The 19,125-nt window shown below is 34.7% G+C and overlaps 1 protein-coding gene across 1 annotated transcript in view; it reads left to right on the top strand.

Moving 5' to 3' along the window:
- The window catches only part of CSMD3 (CUB and Sushi multiple domains 3), a gene marked incomplete at its 5' end in the record, with an annotated part of 687,334 nt that overhangs the window by 267,500 nt on the left and 400,709 nt on the right, over positions 1 to 19,125 (top strand). The window contains one exon of the mRNA XM_081322366.1: positions 16,707 to 17,021. Coding sequence (XP_081178492.1) covers positions 16,707 to 17,021 — 315 coding nt within the window. The remainder of the gene's footprint in view (positions 1 to 16,706; positions 17,022 to 19,125) is intronic.

Below are 19,125 nucleotides of genomic sequence, written 5' to 3'. Positions count from 1 at the left end.
TCTTTCCCTTTTTCTTTTTTAAATATCTATGCGTCTACTTTGGGAGAACCACACCCAGCATCTTCTGGCCTGTAGACTACAACTATTCCAGATTGGGGTGATAAATATAATTGTCAGTTGGCTTTACATTCTGTTGAGAACAGCTGGCATTGCTAAGGGTTGCATGTGAGTTCATTATATTTTCACAAAATAGAAAATTGACGATGGTTATTCTTCCACCAAGATATTAAAGATATCCAGAAAGATATCCAGAGTAAGATTATAAACTATTCTCTCACACATTATTTCTGTGTGACATCCCTATATAAACCCACACAATGTTCATATAGGTTTATATATGCACATGTTTCTTCTTTTTTCTTTATCTCTGAGTTATATATGGGCATTTGTTGTTCAGTCGCTAAGTCATTTTCTGACTCTTCAGGACTCCATGGACCAGAACATGCCTCCTGTCCTTCATTGTCTCCCAGAGTTTGTTCAAATTCATGTTCAAATTTATCAATGACACTATCCAACCATGTCCCCTTCTCCTTTAGACTTCAATATTTCCCAACATCAGGATCTTTTCCAATGAGTCCTCCATTCTCATTTGGTGGCCAAAGTATTTGAGCTTTATGTTCAAAGAACAGTCAGGGTTGATTTCCCTTAGGAATATGAGCATGTAAATAATACATGTAGATAATCATAGAATGAAATAATACATACACATGTTCACAAATCCTTTATACATTTATACCATTCTTATTATAATGAGCTCCAGGAGGTTAACAAAAACAAATAAACTATACATTCCCCAGTTAAGATGTAGGGTAGCTCCTCCCATCCTCTTTGTAAATATATGAATTCTTCATCAAAAGGAAGCAAGCTTGTTTATGAAAACGGGGTAATGCAAGAAGTAATAATTTTGTAATTCTAGTCATCTAAAAATATTCTTTCCTTTACAGTTGCCATCTTGAGCTTATTCAAATCTGTTAGTATTTAACAGCAAATCATTGCCATGACTTGCAGCTATTCAATCTTATATGCAAAATATCCAAGTTCAAATTTTCCTCCTTGAACTGTTGAAAATCACTGCTAAACTCACATAATGAACTAATGCTCCATTTTAGCCAAAAGCAAATTCATATTTTTCTCAGTGATCTAAGAGATCAATTTCAATCCACAGGGAAGCTAAAGCAGGTTTTGCCATGGTTAATGCTTGTTGCAGCAAGGAATGCTAGTAAACATTGAATGGCAATTTGTGTGTACAATGGAGTAAGCATGTTATTATTTATATCAATAGGAAGCCTATTTGAAAGTCCACCTACATTCTGGCACAGACATTCATATGCTAATATATTGAAAAATAGTGGCCAGAGCTGTACAATGAGTAAAAAAAGGTTCCAGTTTTGTATATTAATAATTATAATAATCCATGTTACTCCATTAAGCCATTAAGGAATGACTTGATTTCAATTAAGATTCATTATCTATTATCTATTATGATTCATTATCATAATCACTAGAGGTTTTCCTGTACAACTCTTTTAAATATTTCTGGGTATATACGTTTATCTTGTGTTATTGTGGAAGTGATGGTAACCAGCTGTGGTCTTAGTTACAATTCTTCATTATAGGTTTGAGGGACCAATAGTGGATTTACAATTTGATTTATATCCCAACTTTCAATTCAGTTTGAGACTCATAGGTGATGTACTGTAGGAGATGACCAGGCTGAGGGAAGGGTTAAGTGCATCATCAGTCTTAAGTCCCTTTATGTCCACAAGAGATGTAAGTCCAGCCCACTTTGAATTCCATTGACTCTTATCTACCACCAACTTATTTAGATCATTAGTAATTCAGATTCTTGTAGAGAGTATTAGCAAGCAATAAATGTGTATTCATTTGAACTGCCTTGCTTCCTGATTTATTACACATGACATGAATAATAAAAGGCATAATAGAAGAAAAAAATAAAAAAAATAGTCAAGATAAATGATGACAATTACATTTAATGAACATTTCAAGAAAAGATACGGATCTTTGAAGAGATGCAAAGTGCAAGCATAGAACAGAACAGAACAGAACACCAGAACAGAACAGAACAGAATAATAGAGTTGGAAAGGACCTTGAAGGAAACCTATACCATTCCAAACAATTGGTTGTCCAATCTCTTCTTAAAAACTTCAAATGTTGGAGAATTCACAACTTCTTGAGGGAAGTTGTTCATAACTTCTGGAGGCAAGTTCTTTGGGAAGTGCATCCAACTATTTGGAATGACGTACAAAAAAAGCCATTTTCTGAGTTCTACAAAACTGAGATTCTGACAAGCGTGGAAAAAGAGAATTAGCCCAAAAATGACCCTTTAATGTTCTTCTGCTATACTTTTGGCCAACCCAGCATTTGATTAGGTTTACTGAATTGAAATATACAAGTCATAAGCCTCTAATTTTGTGCTATAAATCATTTCTTAGCTTCAACCTGATAAAAAAAAAAGTGTTCATTTTGTTTTACAAAGCAGAACATTCCACCACACAAACATTTGAATGGCACCTACAACTCTTCCTTGATAATTCCTTGGAACTAGATATTTCAGTTCCTTATTCTATTCCAGACTCTTCTTTCTTTAATTTGAAATACAGTATTACTGTATATTCTATTTAACATTAATGAACAAAAGTAGACTAGTGTCATGTGTCAAGATTGAAAAACCTGTTTATTTTACATCAATTATTTCCCAGCTTCATTTTAATAGTTTAAGATCATCTAATAGCCTTTATTATTTAGAATTTGAGAGATTTTTTTTCATGGATGCTAGCAGAAGCATACATGCTTTACATATGAAATGGAATTTTCCATTCTGCTTCCATATAGTGAAATATTTTTTTTTCCTGTAGATCTGTAATTGTCCACATTCTCAAAGTTTTAGAATGGTGGCTAAGATATATCTTTTTAACTTTAACAACATTTATGTTTTAGGGCTATCATATATTTATGTTGTTTTTTTAAAAAAAATATTGTCTTGGTTGAGAAAAACAAATCACATGTATCTGGAGTTTGCTTTACCTGTCCTGTAAGAGAAAGCAATGAAGATTAGGACTGCCATGTAATCCTATGACAGTACAGATTATAGTAGTTGACAAAGGATCCTGAAAAAAGACATAGATACTTTAAAGAGCTCTAGACTGATGCTATTTCCATACCCCTGAGCATTCTGAATCATATTTTTGGAATCAAATCTGAAATATAGCATAGACCTAATGCAAATATCCAAGATACTGAGTTTGTCATTAAAAAGGCATTGAAAGGTTCCACTGCCTAGAATAAAGCCAACACCTTTTTTTTTAATAATCATGATTTTAGTTACATTAATAAAGGGATAATAAGCAAAGCAGAACTATTTCAACAAGAGAAACTTGGCAGAGTTTGGAGACAAACCTAAACATATGGCTTTGCAACTAAAATGTATCCCTGTATATTTCTTTTTCATATCATGCTTGTATGAAGAAAAGGGGGAATGCAATCCAGTTATAGGAAGACATCTCTTTGCCTTTCATGGAATCAGAACAAAGTCTTTGAGGTCAGGAAAAGAATACAGTTCAAGTCAAATTTAGAAGGAGTCATCCCAAGGGCTCTGAATACTGGGATATGCAGTATTGTGCTTTATTATGGTATTATAGTTATCTTTGATAGGACTGGGAAGATATGGTAGATATCTATTTCTCAACTCCAAGACTTAAATAAATGGTAATGGGGACAAGAAAAAAGCATGGAATCTGACAGGTAACCTTTGGGTAACCTTTGTTTGGCACTATTTTTGTTGCACATATATTGGTGATTCAAAAGTTTTAATATACCTCAGATATATACTTAATCATCCAATGTCTGAAGTAAAACTTGATCTCAAGTAAGAGAGTTTTTTCTATATTGCCATGATATGACAGCTCCAATATTATCTCTTATTGGGACTGTAGTTCTCTTTGGGTAGCAGATCTGTGACTTTGGGGGGGTCTTCCTGGACTACAGCTTCTGCCGGGTGGAAAGATAGGTCGTGTCCAGCAGGTTCTCTTTCATGCACTAGTTGGATTGAGAGGACCTTAAGAGAGCATGTCTCTTAAGCATGTCTTGGTTTGGACTACTGCAATGTAAACTCCATGGGACTCCTTGAATCCCTTTAGAAGCTATAGTTGGTCCAGGATTCAGCAATCTGACTGTTAGCTGATGCATGTTGGCAGAAGCATATGGCATTCATGCTTCAGGACTTGCACTGGCTCCTTGCCAGCTTCTGGCTACAATTCAAATTGTCAGTTTTGTCCCATTGAGTCTTTATGATTTAGTAAAGGTTTAGTACTGAGGTATTTGACAGTCTTCTCCAACCCAACTCTTATTCAGCTCAGGTGATTTTCTCCTACCAGAAGAAACTGCTACTAAAGTCCCCATTTTGGTAAAGTGAATGCTATGAATCCTGTTTCTCAGTAAGGACTCCTGTATTATAAAAAGCCTCCCTCTGGAAATCAGATTAGCCTTTTCGTTGACAACTTTCTCTACACTTTTTAAAACTTTTTTTTTCCAGCTCATGGAGAATGGAATGAAGTTTGTATTGTTTAGTTTTAATTTTGTTGTAGATGTTCTCAGATTTCTATTTTTTACTGTTGTAAATGTTTTAATGAATTGCTTACACTTTTTCTGAAAAAAGAGAAATAAGAAATACTGGCGACTGTATTCTGTATGAGTAATACAGAATAATACGGAACACAAAATATATTGTTAGCCCTTCAAGGGCAGACCAGATGAGGATGAGATATTTATGAATATTAATACTACTTATTATAAAATTACAGTACCAAATCTTGCAAGTCTGAAAGTTTTTTCCCCCCTCCTGCCTTTAGCTTTCTCAAATTACATTTCTGCCCCAAACTCAAATTTCTTTTTTCAGACTATGTATCTCTTCCTTCTGTCCTCGAGGTTATTCCTACTGGCATTACACATCAACATGCACACACACATACACACATATAAGCTTTGCGTTAATAAAGAAGGAAGAATTGAAAAAAAAATAAAGTCATTCCATTCAAGGATGCCAGTCAGAAATAGTTCTGCAAATCTATCCTAGCCTATGTTTGCACATTTCTTTTAAAAAATGGTGCAGATTAGATAATGCAGAAAATTGTTCTGTGAAATAGAATGAAGTGAGGCACACTAAAGTAGCAGATGTTGTGGAATGATTAGAACATGATCGAACACAGCATTTGATGTGTGCCATTGTTTTCATCCCATATCAAGCTTGTAGTCATCAGTATGTCCTGTGGCAGTCAGCTTCTCAGCAGGTTGATGTTTTCATGTAGGAAAACATCTTCTTCAGCAAATAGCAAATAGTTAGGATATCTTTTTTGAAAAAAATATGTTTATGGGAATCAATTAACATATCACAAGGTATGTTTATGAAGATTATTTGTATTGTAATATGGAATGTTTCAGCCTCAGCAACTGATGTGTAGATTTCAACTTCCCATTATTCATTTGTGTCCAGAAGGGGGCAGTAGGGAGTAGTTAATAAAATTTGCTTCAAGATTCACCACATACATACAGGCAATATTGTGAAACATTCAACCCAGATTTGTATTGTGATGCCATATCACACTTTTTTTTTGCTCATTTTGAAGTCCTGGTTAGATACAGACGACTAAGTCTATGGAATGGAAAAATAGTTGATGTTTATTTAAACACAAGTGCTATAGAAACTTTAGCTTAAAATCTTACTCTTTTTATCATACTGCCAAACTGAAATCCTTCCTAACTAACTATTTATAAACTTTACATTTGCCTATGCTTCATGTATACTTCCTCTTCGTTTCTGCTAAGGGCTCAGAAACTTACAATAGACCGATGAAGTAGGTTAACTTACATGCTTATGGTTTCTTCAAACATCTTGCTTTTAGTACATTAATTTTGTTAAAAACCTATTTCTGATCTGAAGAGCCCAGAATGTTGGCCATTTTTATCTCTCAAACTGCTTGCAATTTTCCTGCAGTCATTTTAAATACATTCAAATACATTCCTTTTTAACTCACTATAAACATCTATACTTTCCATCATCCTAATTAACCATTCTTTCTCTGATTCTGCAGTACTTCTTATCTGGTGATTTCTGATGCAAAGACAACCACAGATTATCTAAAAGTACTTTAGCTAGTTATCAGTGCTGTAGCAAATATGGGCTCCTGCTACTGTATAGGTAATCTTTGACTAACAACCTCTGTTGCTCAGTGATGTGATCATTAAGTAAGTTGTGCCCAGTTTGAAAATCTTTTTTTTTCTTTAAGCAAATCCAGCTTCCCCATTGATTTTGCTTTTTCAAGTCACCTGTTAACAAATGGCAATCATGTGGCCCTGGGACCCTGAAACCATCTTAAATACATACCTTTTGCCAAGGGTCCTAATTTTGATCATGTGACACTGGGCAATCTGATGTTCATAAGTGGAAAGACTGGTTGTGGCTTTTTTCAGTGCTAACTTAACTTTGAACAGCCATTAAATAAATAATCATAAGTCAAAGACTACCTTTAATCAAAATGACAAATGAGTCTGATCCACTTTTGAACATGTGTAAGATGTCAAGTCAGATGTAAAAGCAGTGGGGTTTGCAATCTGACCACCTGAAATAATTTAATCAGACTGGTGATGACGGGAATACCAATAGTAATAGCACTTGGACTTATATATCGCTTCATAGTGCATTCTCTAAGCAGTTTACAGAATCAGCCTATTGCCCTCAACAATCAAGGTCCTCATTTTACTGACCTCTGGAGGATGGAAGGCTGAGTCAACCTTGAGCTGGTCAGGACTGAACTCTAGCAGTAGGCAGATTTAGCCTACAATATTGCATTCCAACCACTGCACCACAATGACAGGTATGTAGGTTATGTCAATTTTTGCGTTCTCAGTTCCACTGCAAGAAAACCTCTATCTCAATCTCCAAAGGAGAACAAAGGAAGTATCTAATTATTGATTTGCATCTATTGTCAGACCTGCTACTGCTGGGTAAAAAAGATAAAATATTGTTTTAATCTTATGGAAACTGTCCAGAAATTAAGATTCACTAAGATTATTAAATATTATTTTGACTAAAAATGTATAGAGTCTATGCATTCTCTACAGATGATTAAGAATTACAAGCGGATATAAACTGCAACATAGACTTGGAAAGATTTAGGATATTTTTTAACTCGCTAATAAAAATCTTTTTACCAACTATTTTGGTTTCTGATTTTATTTGGCTTTCTGTTTAGCCTCCAGCTAAAGAGAATATCATAAGAAACTTTAAAAGCTTCCTCTTTTGGAAATAAAGTTTCTGTTGGCAAGATATATCTTCGTAGCATCATTAGACTAAGAAAGTGTACTGACATTACCAAAATCATTCAAAATATGATTTGACAATATAGTTTCTTGACATTTCTTTTTTCCAATGATTATACTTTTACAATAAGAGGCTTAAAATCCTCATGCAAAGATGCAATCCAATGCATTTTTTATTATTCCCCCCACCACCCGAGCACAATTTTCATTGTATTTAGATTCTCTCAGTCAGATGGTTGACCCGCTTTAGGACCATAATAGACAGGCTCCATTACAGTCACTGTCAAGGACCACTGAAAATGACAAATAAATATATGCCAGTCATCCTTAAAATTTCAAGTTACTCATGTATCCCTATTTATTGCCTAAAAATACATACAGGTTCTGTGAACACCCAAAAGGCTACACTATAAACAGCACTTTTAAATTAAAAATTAATTTGTTCCATCAAATTGTTGATTGGGAAGTTTGCAGGCCTCAACTCTGTGCTTCATCATAACTTTCTGAAAAACTCCAAACTAGTAACTGGTGTTTTGTGTATTCTGCATACACAAACTCATTGCATACCTCGGGCACATTAATCTGAGCAGTGGTGGGATTCAAATATGTGAACAACTGGTTCGTTGTGTGGATGCCACTTCTGGAAGTCCATTCTAGGCCTGGGCAAAAAAAAATTAGCTACTGTTTCTGCCAAAGTGGTGCGAACCGGCTGAATCCCACCACTTATTCTGAGCATAAAAGCCCATCTGGGTTCCATTCAGTACTTGGTCTAAGATTTTAGTTTGAAGCCATTTCAAAGCAGCTGATATTAATTCACCTCCTTTCATAAAATAGAACCATTTGATTGAATTTTCAGATCATAATGCTGTCTGGGACACATAATCATGTCAGACAGCATAGCATAATCATGTTCCCTTGAAGTGGAAAACATCTGCCATGTATTGGAAGATGTGAACAGGTTCAGTTGGGTTCCGCCTCTATGAATTTTAAATTTTGAGGAGAAGAGTGACTTTGGAGTTTTTGAACTTTAACACCAACCTATTTTCCTTGCAATATTGAACTATAGCATCCATTGCCTTTTTGAGCCCTTTGTGAGAAGGAAAAAGGAAGACTGCATTGCTGCATAAAATAATATTGAAATGTTGTGATCTGGAAATTCACACCCAATCCAATTATATGTTCAGAGGAGGCAATCTTGTTATTGGCAACTTATTGCTATCTTTATTTGGGATGCAATTATGCAGAGAAAAGCTCCTGCTTTTCTATGTATAAGAAAAATGAAATCCAAGCACAGTTCATGAGCCCCCTTTCAAACCAGCTATAGCCAGCAACTGAATCCTGAAGTCAGTAATCATCTGCCTCAAATTGTTGAACACAATTGTAATTATAGAGCTCCTATTGCATGTTAGGATTTTGGTTTGGCTTGCTCTGCTTTTTTAATGAAACAAGTTTCCAAAAGCTTCAATTACTTTAGGCAATATGACAATTTTTTTGTTTGCTATGAATATTAAAGTCACATACTGAGATTATATTTCATCTTTCTCTGCTCTGTCGTGCAGCTTTATTCCCAGAGAAGAGGCTGCTTTGACTGGTTTTTCAATTGGCATGAGGAATTTCCATGAAGAAGCTTCTAGCATTATTCAGTTGTAATTGAGTCTTATTCAGTACTCCTGATTTAAAAGATCTTTGGGGGTTATTTGTCACCACTGATCTCCAGAAAGGCAAGATGAAAAAGGCTCAGATACCAAACAGACAGGGGATACATCTTCATCCTTTTTAAATTAGAACACAGAATAACAGAATTGGAAGGGAACTTAGAGGACTTCTAGTCTAACCCTCTGCTCAAGTAGGAGACCTATGCCATTCCAGACAAACAGCTGTCCAATGTCTTCTTAAAAATCTCAAGTGATGGAGCACCTGCAACTTCTGGAGGTAAGCCATTTGCAATTTTCTGGAGGAAATTGTTTGCAATTTCAGCAGAAATAAGGCATACAGTCATTAAACATTTATTTAGATCAGCCTTAGATGAATAAAATGTATTCTTAGGAGAATAATAATAATTAAAACAATATATAATTCCATTCCATCTCTATTTAAAAGACAAGGTACCCAGAGCAGCAGGAAGCAACACCGTTGTTTAATAAAGGAAGATACAAGATTCCAATCAAGGGACCAATAATGAAGACACTATACTTCAACCAAACTGGGGTACATGTGGTTCACACTGTTACATGTAAACCCCACTCTCCCTCACACTGATGATATTACATAGCCTCGTAAGAAACATGTGCAAGAAAACAGCCAAGAATAGGGACCATGCAGAATGCAACAAGCACAACAAAAACAACAATAATTCATACAACACTGGAGTCATCAGAATAATATTCCCTGATGTAAAATGATTCAGGATTGAGAAAAATGTTGTTACTAACATACAGGAATCAATTATTAAGTTTCATTTGAATCTTTGTTCAGTTTCCTGCAAATTTTCTTTTCTGCAAGGGACATTTCCTGCCCTATTCTCAGAATATATTGTTATTATTATTATTGATCATTGCACAGTCAGCCAGATGTTCAGACTGGATTTGGCATTTTTGTCTACCTATCGAGTCTTTACCAAGGACCTGGGATAAGCAGATGTGGATGTTTGATGGTATTATAGATATTGTCACAGGATGGAAGCAGTTCCTAGTAAGACTGCCTTTTGTATTTTATTATTATTATTATTATTATTATTATTATTATTATTATTATTATTATTATTCTCAAATACCTTGGCTACCTAATGAGAAGGACTCACTGGAGAAGAGCCTAATGCTGGAAAGGTTGAGGGCAAGAGAAGAATGGGATGACAGAGAATGAGGTGGCTGGATGGAGTCACTGAAGCAGTAGGCATGAGCCTAAAGGGACTCCAGAAGATGGTAGAGGACAGGAAGGCCTGGAGAAAAGTTGTCCATGGGGTCGCAATGGGTCGGACATGACTTCGCAACTAACAACAACACACAACAAAAATGACATTTATCCAGCCTACATTCTTGTGAGGATGATATTGGATGATTTTTTTCTTCTTCGTCTTCACACATCTCTCCTTCACAGGTCTCCCTAATGTGATGTGATGAGAAAAGCACACTTCATTGGGGCTATAACTTGGGGGGGGGCGGTGCAGACCCCAGGAAAAATAGTTGTATAATTAAAAACAAACAAAAAAGGATACTGAGGCATCCCATGGTTACCTTCTAAAAGAACAGAGTACCCTATTAGTGCTACATCATGCTGAGGAATGGCACACCCAGTGGAAACTGCAGGAAAGTAACTTTAGAGTAGATATTACTGTAGAAGGACTTTTCTGATGTGAAGTGCTATCAATCGATTGCATTGTAGTGTGGTATGTTCACTTGGAAACTGTCAAGCAGAGGTTGGGTAGCCATCTGCCTGGTATGAAGTAAAAAAAATAAATTTATTGCATCATTAACTGGATATACCTTAGGGTGAGCAGGCACTGGGATAAGAAATGTCTTAGAACAATGCATTTAGAACTATAAGCACATCTTAAGTAGGCCCAGTAGAGCATTTAGCAATGATTTTTGAATCAATGCCAGAAAAGCTGCTTATCTAGGTAGTTATGGGTTGATGTTAAATATTAATAATAGGTTTCTGAATACATAAACAGGATAGAAAGGTGAACAGCTAATGAAGTAAATGAAGATTGTCTCCCATAAAAACACAGCAGGAAATAGGGAAGAAATTAGGAAAATAATATGTCAAAGGAGAAGGAGCAAAGTAATGATGAACTGATGTGAGACCAGCTTGACATGTTTGCCATTTTCCCCCCCAACGTCTGTGGTATTTGACAGAGTGTAACTGCAGGCAACTTTTGCCCCATGTGTGTTGTTCTAATACACAACCAAATAAAAGTTATTCTTATACCATGATGATAGTGGAAAGTCTACCAATAAAAACATGGAAGAGAAGGTATGGTATGCACAGTAAGTATGCATACATTCCCCTATCTATTTCTGTTCCTTGAAAAGCAGAAGGTTAGGTGAAGAATATATTTTTTTTAAAAAGCAAGAAATTGCATAAAGGAGTGGAAGACAAGAACTTTTTGTGATAAATTTCATGTTCCGAAATAGCAACTGGCAACAGATTACAAACTTCTTAGAATTTTACCATGTGTCCAAAATGAAGAAGATCCTGGATACTAATCAGCAATGACAAAACAAAGAAGGCATAAAGAATGATGTGGCATTTCTTCTTCATATGAAGACTGTAATGGTAATGAAGATAACTTTAGCTTGCAATAATTTTTTTCTCTTTCTCTGAAATAAGATACGTTAATTGATGACTATTGTAAAAGTGTTGTTTATACTCTTTTAAGTTTATGCCGAGATGATATGTGATAGATGACAGATAGATAGATAGATAGATAGAAAGAAAGAAAAAGAAAGAAAGAAAGAAAGAAAGAAAGAAAGAAAGAAAGAAAGAAAGAAAGAAAAGATAAAAGGTCTAGTAATACATCTTTACTATGGCTCTTCAGAAGATGCATGTCAACATTCATACTTTGATCAGTGATCCTAACAGCACAATGTGATGGTCCTAAAATCTCAGTTGATTCCACAGTTGCTATTTAAATGAACAGTAAATTTAGGCAAATGGCATAAACATGGAATCTCAATGGCTTAAATTAACATCTAAGAGACAAAGTAATAAAAACATGCCCTAGATACTCAAATTTCACATTTCACATATTCTTTTGCATCCTAATTTCCAACCTGTATAACACTGTTCTATTTCAAGGAATAGAGGGAAACACTAATTGATAAAATTAATTAGGGAGTAGCAAAATATCTCTCAAAGTCACTGGTGATCAGCCAACATTCTTATCCTGACTCATTCTTCTTTGGGAACACAAATTCATGCATCCTGATTGATTCATTAAATGTTCCTCTTTATTGTATTCCATAACATCCCCTTGCAATGGTTGCATTTAATGTTTCTTAACTTCTTTTTCTTTCATAGTCGTGTTCTGGTTGAAAATGTTCTCAGTTGTCTAGTCATTAAAATGTTCAACTTTGTATGTATTAAGTAAACATGTTCAATATATTGAAAATTTACGAGTAAATTTTTCCTCAGTGATCAACATGTACACACTTGCATATTTAATGCTTTGTCTCTGGATGATAGGTTATATTTTATGTACATATCTTAACAGTAGAGTACCTAGTTCTTCAGCACATTTTTAAGACTATATTTTCTTATCCTCATTCTTCTTTTTGACTTTTTTTCCTGAAGTTGTTGGAACATTCTTCTTATTTCAGATTTAATGCATAATGCATCCACAACTGATACATTATGGATACATACTAGATTCAAAAAGTGGATAATAAGATTAAAACTTGTGCAAGACCTTAATTCTTTATAGTAGAAAGAATCCTTTCTATTCTTTCCTTCCTTCCTTCCTTCCTTCCTTCCTTCCTTCCTTCCTTCCTTCCTTCCTTCCTTCCATCCATCCATTCAGCCATCCAGGGACATTCAAATATCACAATCATATTTTTAGCAGACAAAAATAGTACATATTGTGTGCTTACCACATATTTTTATGAACATAGCCATAGTTTTACTAGTTTGGTGATGAGAGCAGTTCTTCAAGAATCTGATTTCTTTCACTTTATCAAGGCAAAGTGTTTTTGTTACATTTGCAAGGGCTTCAGTAGAGCAGTTGTTAAATCAGAGTTCATTTATCTGAACGAAATAGCTAGTTGGAATTGTGGTTTAATTAATTGTTCAAATATCATTGCTTTGTGAGTGAAAAAGATGCTAGAATCTGCATGATTCTTAAAAATTTCCCCCTCCCTTCCAAGGGTGTGTGTTTTGTGTGTGTTAGAGAGAAACAGTGTAAATATTGTAAAACCTGTAACATCTCTATCTTTCTACTTAGTGAGCTTAAGGGAAGGTGAATTTTATACAACATTCTGATGGAGTTTTGATGGGATGGTGACTTCTCTTGTTTTATTAGAATGCGATTCTTCAAAAAAATTATTCTAGGTTTTCTCTTCCACCCTTTCTACCACTACTTTAATGTGTCATCGTCTTATGCACCAACATGTCTAGTTATTTCCCTTTCCTTCCTTCTCTTTCCATAATTTTGATGTCATACAGCATATGATAATTGTAACTGAATACACATAGTTTACTGAATGAACTGATTGAAACCACGAACTTTTACAACCTAAGTATCTACAATTAAGAAGGTCATATAACAGCTAAAGTGAAAGGTCTTTTTTGTCTTGTTAAACTGTTGTCAACCTGAATAAGATTGCATAGTTCCAAGGGGGGAAAAAAAGAACTCTTTGACCAAGAATAACACAATTATACAATTATGGCCTGCCACATCATTGTCAATTTACTCATTTTAGCACTGCCAGAGTGACAAGCTGCATTCAGCTCTGGAAATGCAGATCAAAGAAATATTGGATTTATTAAATGCTATACTTAAAACTTTTTGCGGGACATTGTGTATTTGCTGCAAAGTTGAAAATATCTTTTTAGAGAAAGATTTGCATAAACTGAATATTTTCAATGAGAAAAATGTCTGATTTTAACATTTTTTAACAATGGAAAATTACAGTAGATGTACTACTGTACATACAGTATGTTAAGTGATTGAACTGCCATTAGGGAAATTTGTGTGTTGTTTTATCTGTATCAAATAGTAATTTAGTAATAATAATTTAGTAATAATTTTCAAACAGCTTGCTTTTTTCATGCAGAAAATTTGAAGTGTAGGAGAGAAAGGGAACTTCTTTGGCCCAGTGGTTATTGGAGTAAGGCTAAAGTATAAGGCTAAAGGGAAATTGGATTCCTACTGGATATTTATATCATATAAAATATTTCTGTAAGCATTGTTTATAAAATTTCATAATTTGCCATTTGAACATGAAGGAAATTGCAAGTCTTTATGTGTGATTCATTATATAATTATATAACGAATGTTAAGGAAAGGAAAGGAAAGGAAACATAGAAGGATATAGAAATACAGTAACCAGCAATCTTGGAATATCAGATTTCATGGAAAGCCTTGCTGTTATATTTTGGGTATAGAAATGTATTTATTTTACCCTCTCTTGTCTGAATAGCAGCAATAACATGAGTTCGCAAGATGGGGATCAATATCTCAATGACATTTGCCATTTGTGTATATTGAAGTTTTGACATTCCTCAGTCATGCTTGGCTATTGTTTCAAATCAGGCAGGCAGAAATACAGGAAGTTTAAACAAAGAAACAGAAATAAAAGTGTAGCATATCAACCACACCTTCAATATTTCAAGACCGAATGGAAGCTAACAAGGCTAGTGATACCAATGTCCACACACTGTATTTATTGGAAAGGAAGGTGAGTTTTTTTTTACTCCAAACCATTTATTTTTAAATAGGAGACTCGGTTTAGACTGGCTAAGAATACAGTAGAGGAAACAATTGTTTTAAAGCAGAAGATTGAGAGATAAGAGATGAAGGATGGATGGATTGATGGATTGATGGATGGATGGATGGATGAGGGGATGGATGAATACTCTATATTTCCAATAGAGGTTTGGCTACTGAAATATATGAATATTATCAACATATGGATAAAGTTTGTAGATAGAAGAAGAGCACTTACTCATCATAAAGGAACATAGATTTTAGTAATGTGCCATTTATATATCTTCAAAATTTATAATATTTTTATTTATGTAAAACAATCTCAGAGTGGGCATACTGTAAAAATATTTCTTATATTTCTTTCAAATAATAACATATAATGCTTTCCAATCTTTAGCAAACCAAAATCTGTATGATACGATTAATATCTTAGACAACTTTCAGAAAGATTTCTACTTTCTTTTTCAGTGTTCACCTTTCTTTTCTGAACCTATTGTATTTCTTAAAGTTCTATTTTCACAAGTGAGTGATGCTAATAGTAATTTAATTTAGTTGAAGAAGACCTCTGAAGGTGATGCTAGAATATTGATATGAGAGATTCCTGCTGATAGCTTCTAAAGTGTAATATTACCTTTTACACTTCCATTGTGCAAATATTGTAAGAAGGGTTGGATATTTCTTAGATCTATTTCTTGTCTAAATACATATTATACACGTAATGTCTATTTGATTTAAATGCCTCCTTTTACTTTTCTACCTAATAATTTGAAGCAGAGGTGAACTCACTTAAAACCAATAGCTTAAAACAAGCAAATAGCTTTTCCCTCATGGAAAGAACAATTCAATTAAGATTCTGTTTCCTCCTCTCTTGCATACAAGTTTTAAAATTTGTCCACATATAACTAACCCTTTGATTGCCCATGTACAATTTCTAAACGTGCACCGTTGAGAAGGGATCAATGACACATTCTTATGGCTTATAAACTCTATGCAGTTGCATGGAGATTTTATCCATAGTTTTTAAATATCCTTTGTCAGAAAGAAAATTATCCCATATTTTTTGGATGTAAGAACAATTCTGCAGAAGTATTGCATGGTGGATGAGTGACGATAGATAGTTCCACTTTGCTGACCATGGATATTCTTGGAAAAGTTAAGCAGGGTGAGAACCAAACCTAGGGCAGTGGATTTAGTAGGCAACTCAGAAAACATCTTTTGAGAGAGACAGTGTAAAACTACTTCTGTGTTATTGTCATGGACGTGCATGTGTATTTTCGTGGACATGTATGTACCAGGGTGTGAGCTCAATTCAAAGATCTTATTTTTATACCTTATTTCCTTTAACTTATTTCTCCACTTTTTCACCACAACAAGAAACCTTAGCAAGTATGACTGAGCCTCTGTAGCTGAGGATGGATTTAGTAGTTCTCTCCAATTCTACTCCAGCATTTTAACCATTGCACCATGTAATAGTTTAAATGCTATTGAAATGCTGCCACTGTGGTTAATTATTTCTGGTCTCTATATGTTACATGTTTTTTCCCCTGTCTATTGCACAGCTTCCAGTAAAACATGCCATCCTCAGATAGTCTCATCAGTGAACAATTAAAAATAATAATAATAATAATAATAAGCAATCAACTTATTTACAACCTGATAGTTCTGCTACTCAGTTCTGCACTGTATTCTTGACACCTTTTCCATTTGGCTTACACTTGGAATGCTATGAGAGTAGGTCCATGATGTTTGTTGATATGCACATATGTTCTCTGAGTATGGCAGATTTTATTTGAAATTGACAGCCACTGAGTTGCTAAGTTATCTTAAATGTTGTAAAGACAGGGCAATTCTATTTGATTAACTTGATCAAGAGAAAGAAAAAAAACAATATATACACCATTCCAAAGAAAAAAAAGTTAGCATCTAGTGCTACTGTGTATCCCACAGGTTCTTCTTCCACTTTGACCCAAACTGACTTCACTGGTGAGTTAGAGGAACATATTGCGGCTACCGGTGGTGATAATACCTTTGCTAGCACATCTGCTGATGTTACTGTATCCAGTCTTACTACTGTCACCAGCCATAGAGTTTCCGAAGAGCAGCGAGGGCAAGCCGCGAATCTCGGAAACTCAGATCTGGAGCTGACCACTTTCAAGAACTCGCTCTCCCTTCAATCAGCAAATACGCAAATTACAAGAAGACGGCCAAGAAATGCTGAGCAGATAGAAAGAACTAAATCGCTTGCAGTTGTTACACATAGAGGTATTGGACGTTATTTTACTTGTGTCCATTTAGTCATCAGCAATAGGGTTGCCGAATGACACTATATATTTATATATATTTACATATTTACATTTATTTTCCTGACTCCATTAATGAGAGGGCAGGAGAGGGTTCCATTGGAAAGTAAAGGGGGAGGGGGGAGAAGATCAGCATTACGATTTTGAAAAGTGCAGGATATGCAAGACTTCTCATAGAAATGAGTGATTACTATGTTTAGCCACAGAATTTAGCAAGCGCAGCATATTTTAGCCCTACAAACTAAGATTAATAGCATTTAGCAATAGCATTTAAATTTATATACCACCCCATCAGTGCTTTGCAGGTAGTCCTTGACTTATGACCACAATTGAGCCCAAAATTTCAATTAAGTGAGACATTTTTAAGTGAGTTTTGCCCATTGTATGACTTTTCTTGCCACAGTAGTTAAGTGAATCACTGCAGTTGATAAGTTAGCAACCTGGTTGTAAACGAGTCTGCCTTCCCCATTGACTCTGCTTATCAGAAGGTTGCAAAAGGTGATCACATGACCCTGGGACACAGCAAAGGTCATAACTATGAACCAGCTGTCAAGTGTTTGCATTTTGATCACATGAGCGTGGGGATGTTGCAAAGATCATAAGTATGAAAAATGGTCATAAGTCACATTTCTCAGTGCCGTTGTAACTGAATGGCCACTATACAAACTTTTGTAAGTCAAGGACTATCTGAACAGCACTCTCTGGGCAGTTTACTATGTAAGTATTATTTGCATATTGTCCCCAACAATCTTGTTCCTCATTTTAGTGGTCTCAGAAGGATGGAAGGCTGAGTCAAACACATGCAGATTAATATGTACTGTATCTTTGTGATGAATAGGAAATATACATATATAAATTCTATGGCATGTCTCATACTTTAAGGACAACTGAAACATTTCAATCTCTATGGCATCAATTACCTGTTTCCATTCTTTTTCTTTCCCAACCGTGAGAATCAATTCACTTCATTCATGGTTTGTTTTGAAGTGATTCTCACCCTCCTCCATCATAACATGGTACATTTATGTATAAGCATCAGCAGAATAATAATAACAACAGCAACAACAATAACTGGAGCACCACTGGCATTGACAAATTTGCCATCAGTCAATTGCAAAAGGCAACTTCCATTCTGCATCAATATCTGTAACACCATCAAACATCCACATATGCCTATCCCAGGTCCTTGGTAAGGACTCGATGCCAAGCCCAGTCTGAACATCTGGCTGACTGTGCAGTGATCAATAATAATAATAACAATAATTCTAACATAAAAATTGGAAGTTTACAACTATAATGTTAATCATTGCATACTGAAGTAAACAAAGGACAGATAAGGAGAAGCTTCAAAATGAAAAACTTATTCAAAACAGTAATGTTCTTTATTCTCATTATTTTTGCATCATGCAATCCAAATTTAGCATATGAAACAGCTTTGGTAAAATACAGAAATCTGAAAAAAGGTTCAATATGATCTACGAATATACATACACGTGTGTGCTTGTGCACACACATTACACACACATGTGCACACAGAAACACGTCTCTTGTGTGTTTGTATGTGTATTTGTATAATCTTGTAACATCTTATTTAAAGCTATAAGTTGCCCTAATTGAAAACAGGAACTAATTAAATCTTATTTAGTTTGTAGCTAAGTATATTAATGTAAAATATATTTGTTTCCACTTATTACTTATTCATTACAGAAATTTTAATAGTTGCTTTTAATGGAAAATCAAACTGCAGTAACAGTTAAAATAAATAGAGTGGCATTTTAAAAATGAACAGCTTACAACTAGTAAAATAAAAATAGATCCAATTAAAATGTAATGGAAAATGCAGGCTTCTTTGCAAGAGAGTTCAAAATAGCTTGTATATGACCATGTAACTGTTCTGGGAGACATCGCCTCTAAGAAGAACATTTTATATTGCCATAATTGTGAAATAAAAATATGTACAATTCCACGTACTAAAAAGAAAAATGGGAATACAGTTTGCTTCTTTTTGGCTTAAGTTTAATATTGAAATATAAGGTTGGTCAATCAGTAAATTTCTATTAGGATAG

The sequence above is a fragment of the Vipera berus genome (assembly GCF_964194415.1).
Source record: "Vipera berus genome assembly, chromosome: 3".
Classification (NCBI taxonomy): domain Eukaryota; kingdom Metazoa; phylum Chordata; class Lepidosauria; order Squamata; family Viperidae; genus Vipera; species Vipera berus.
Note: the sequence above shows the minus strand (reverse complement) of the source record. Positions and strands in the feature narration are given on the sequence as shown.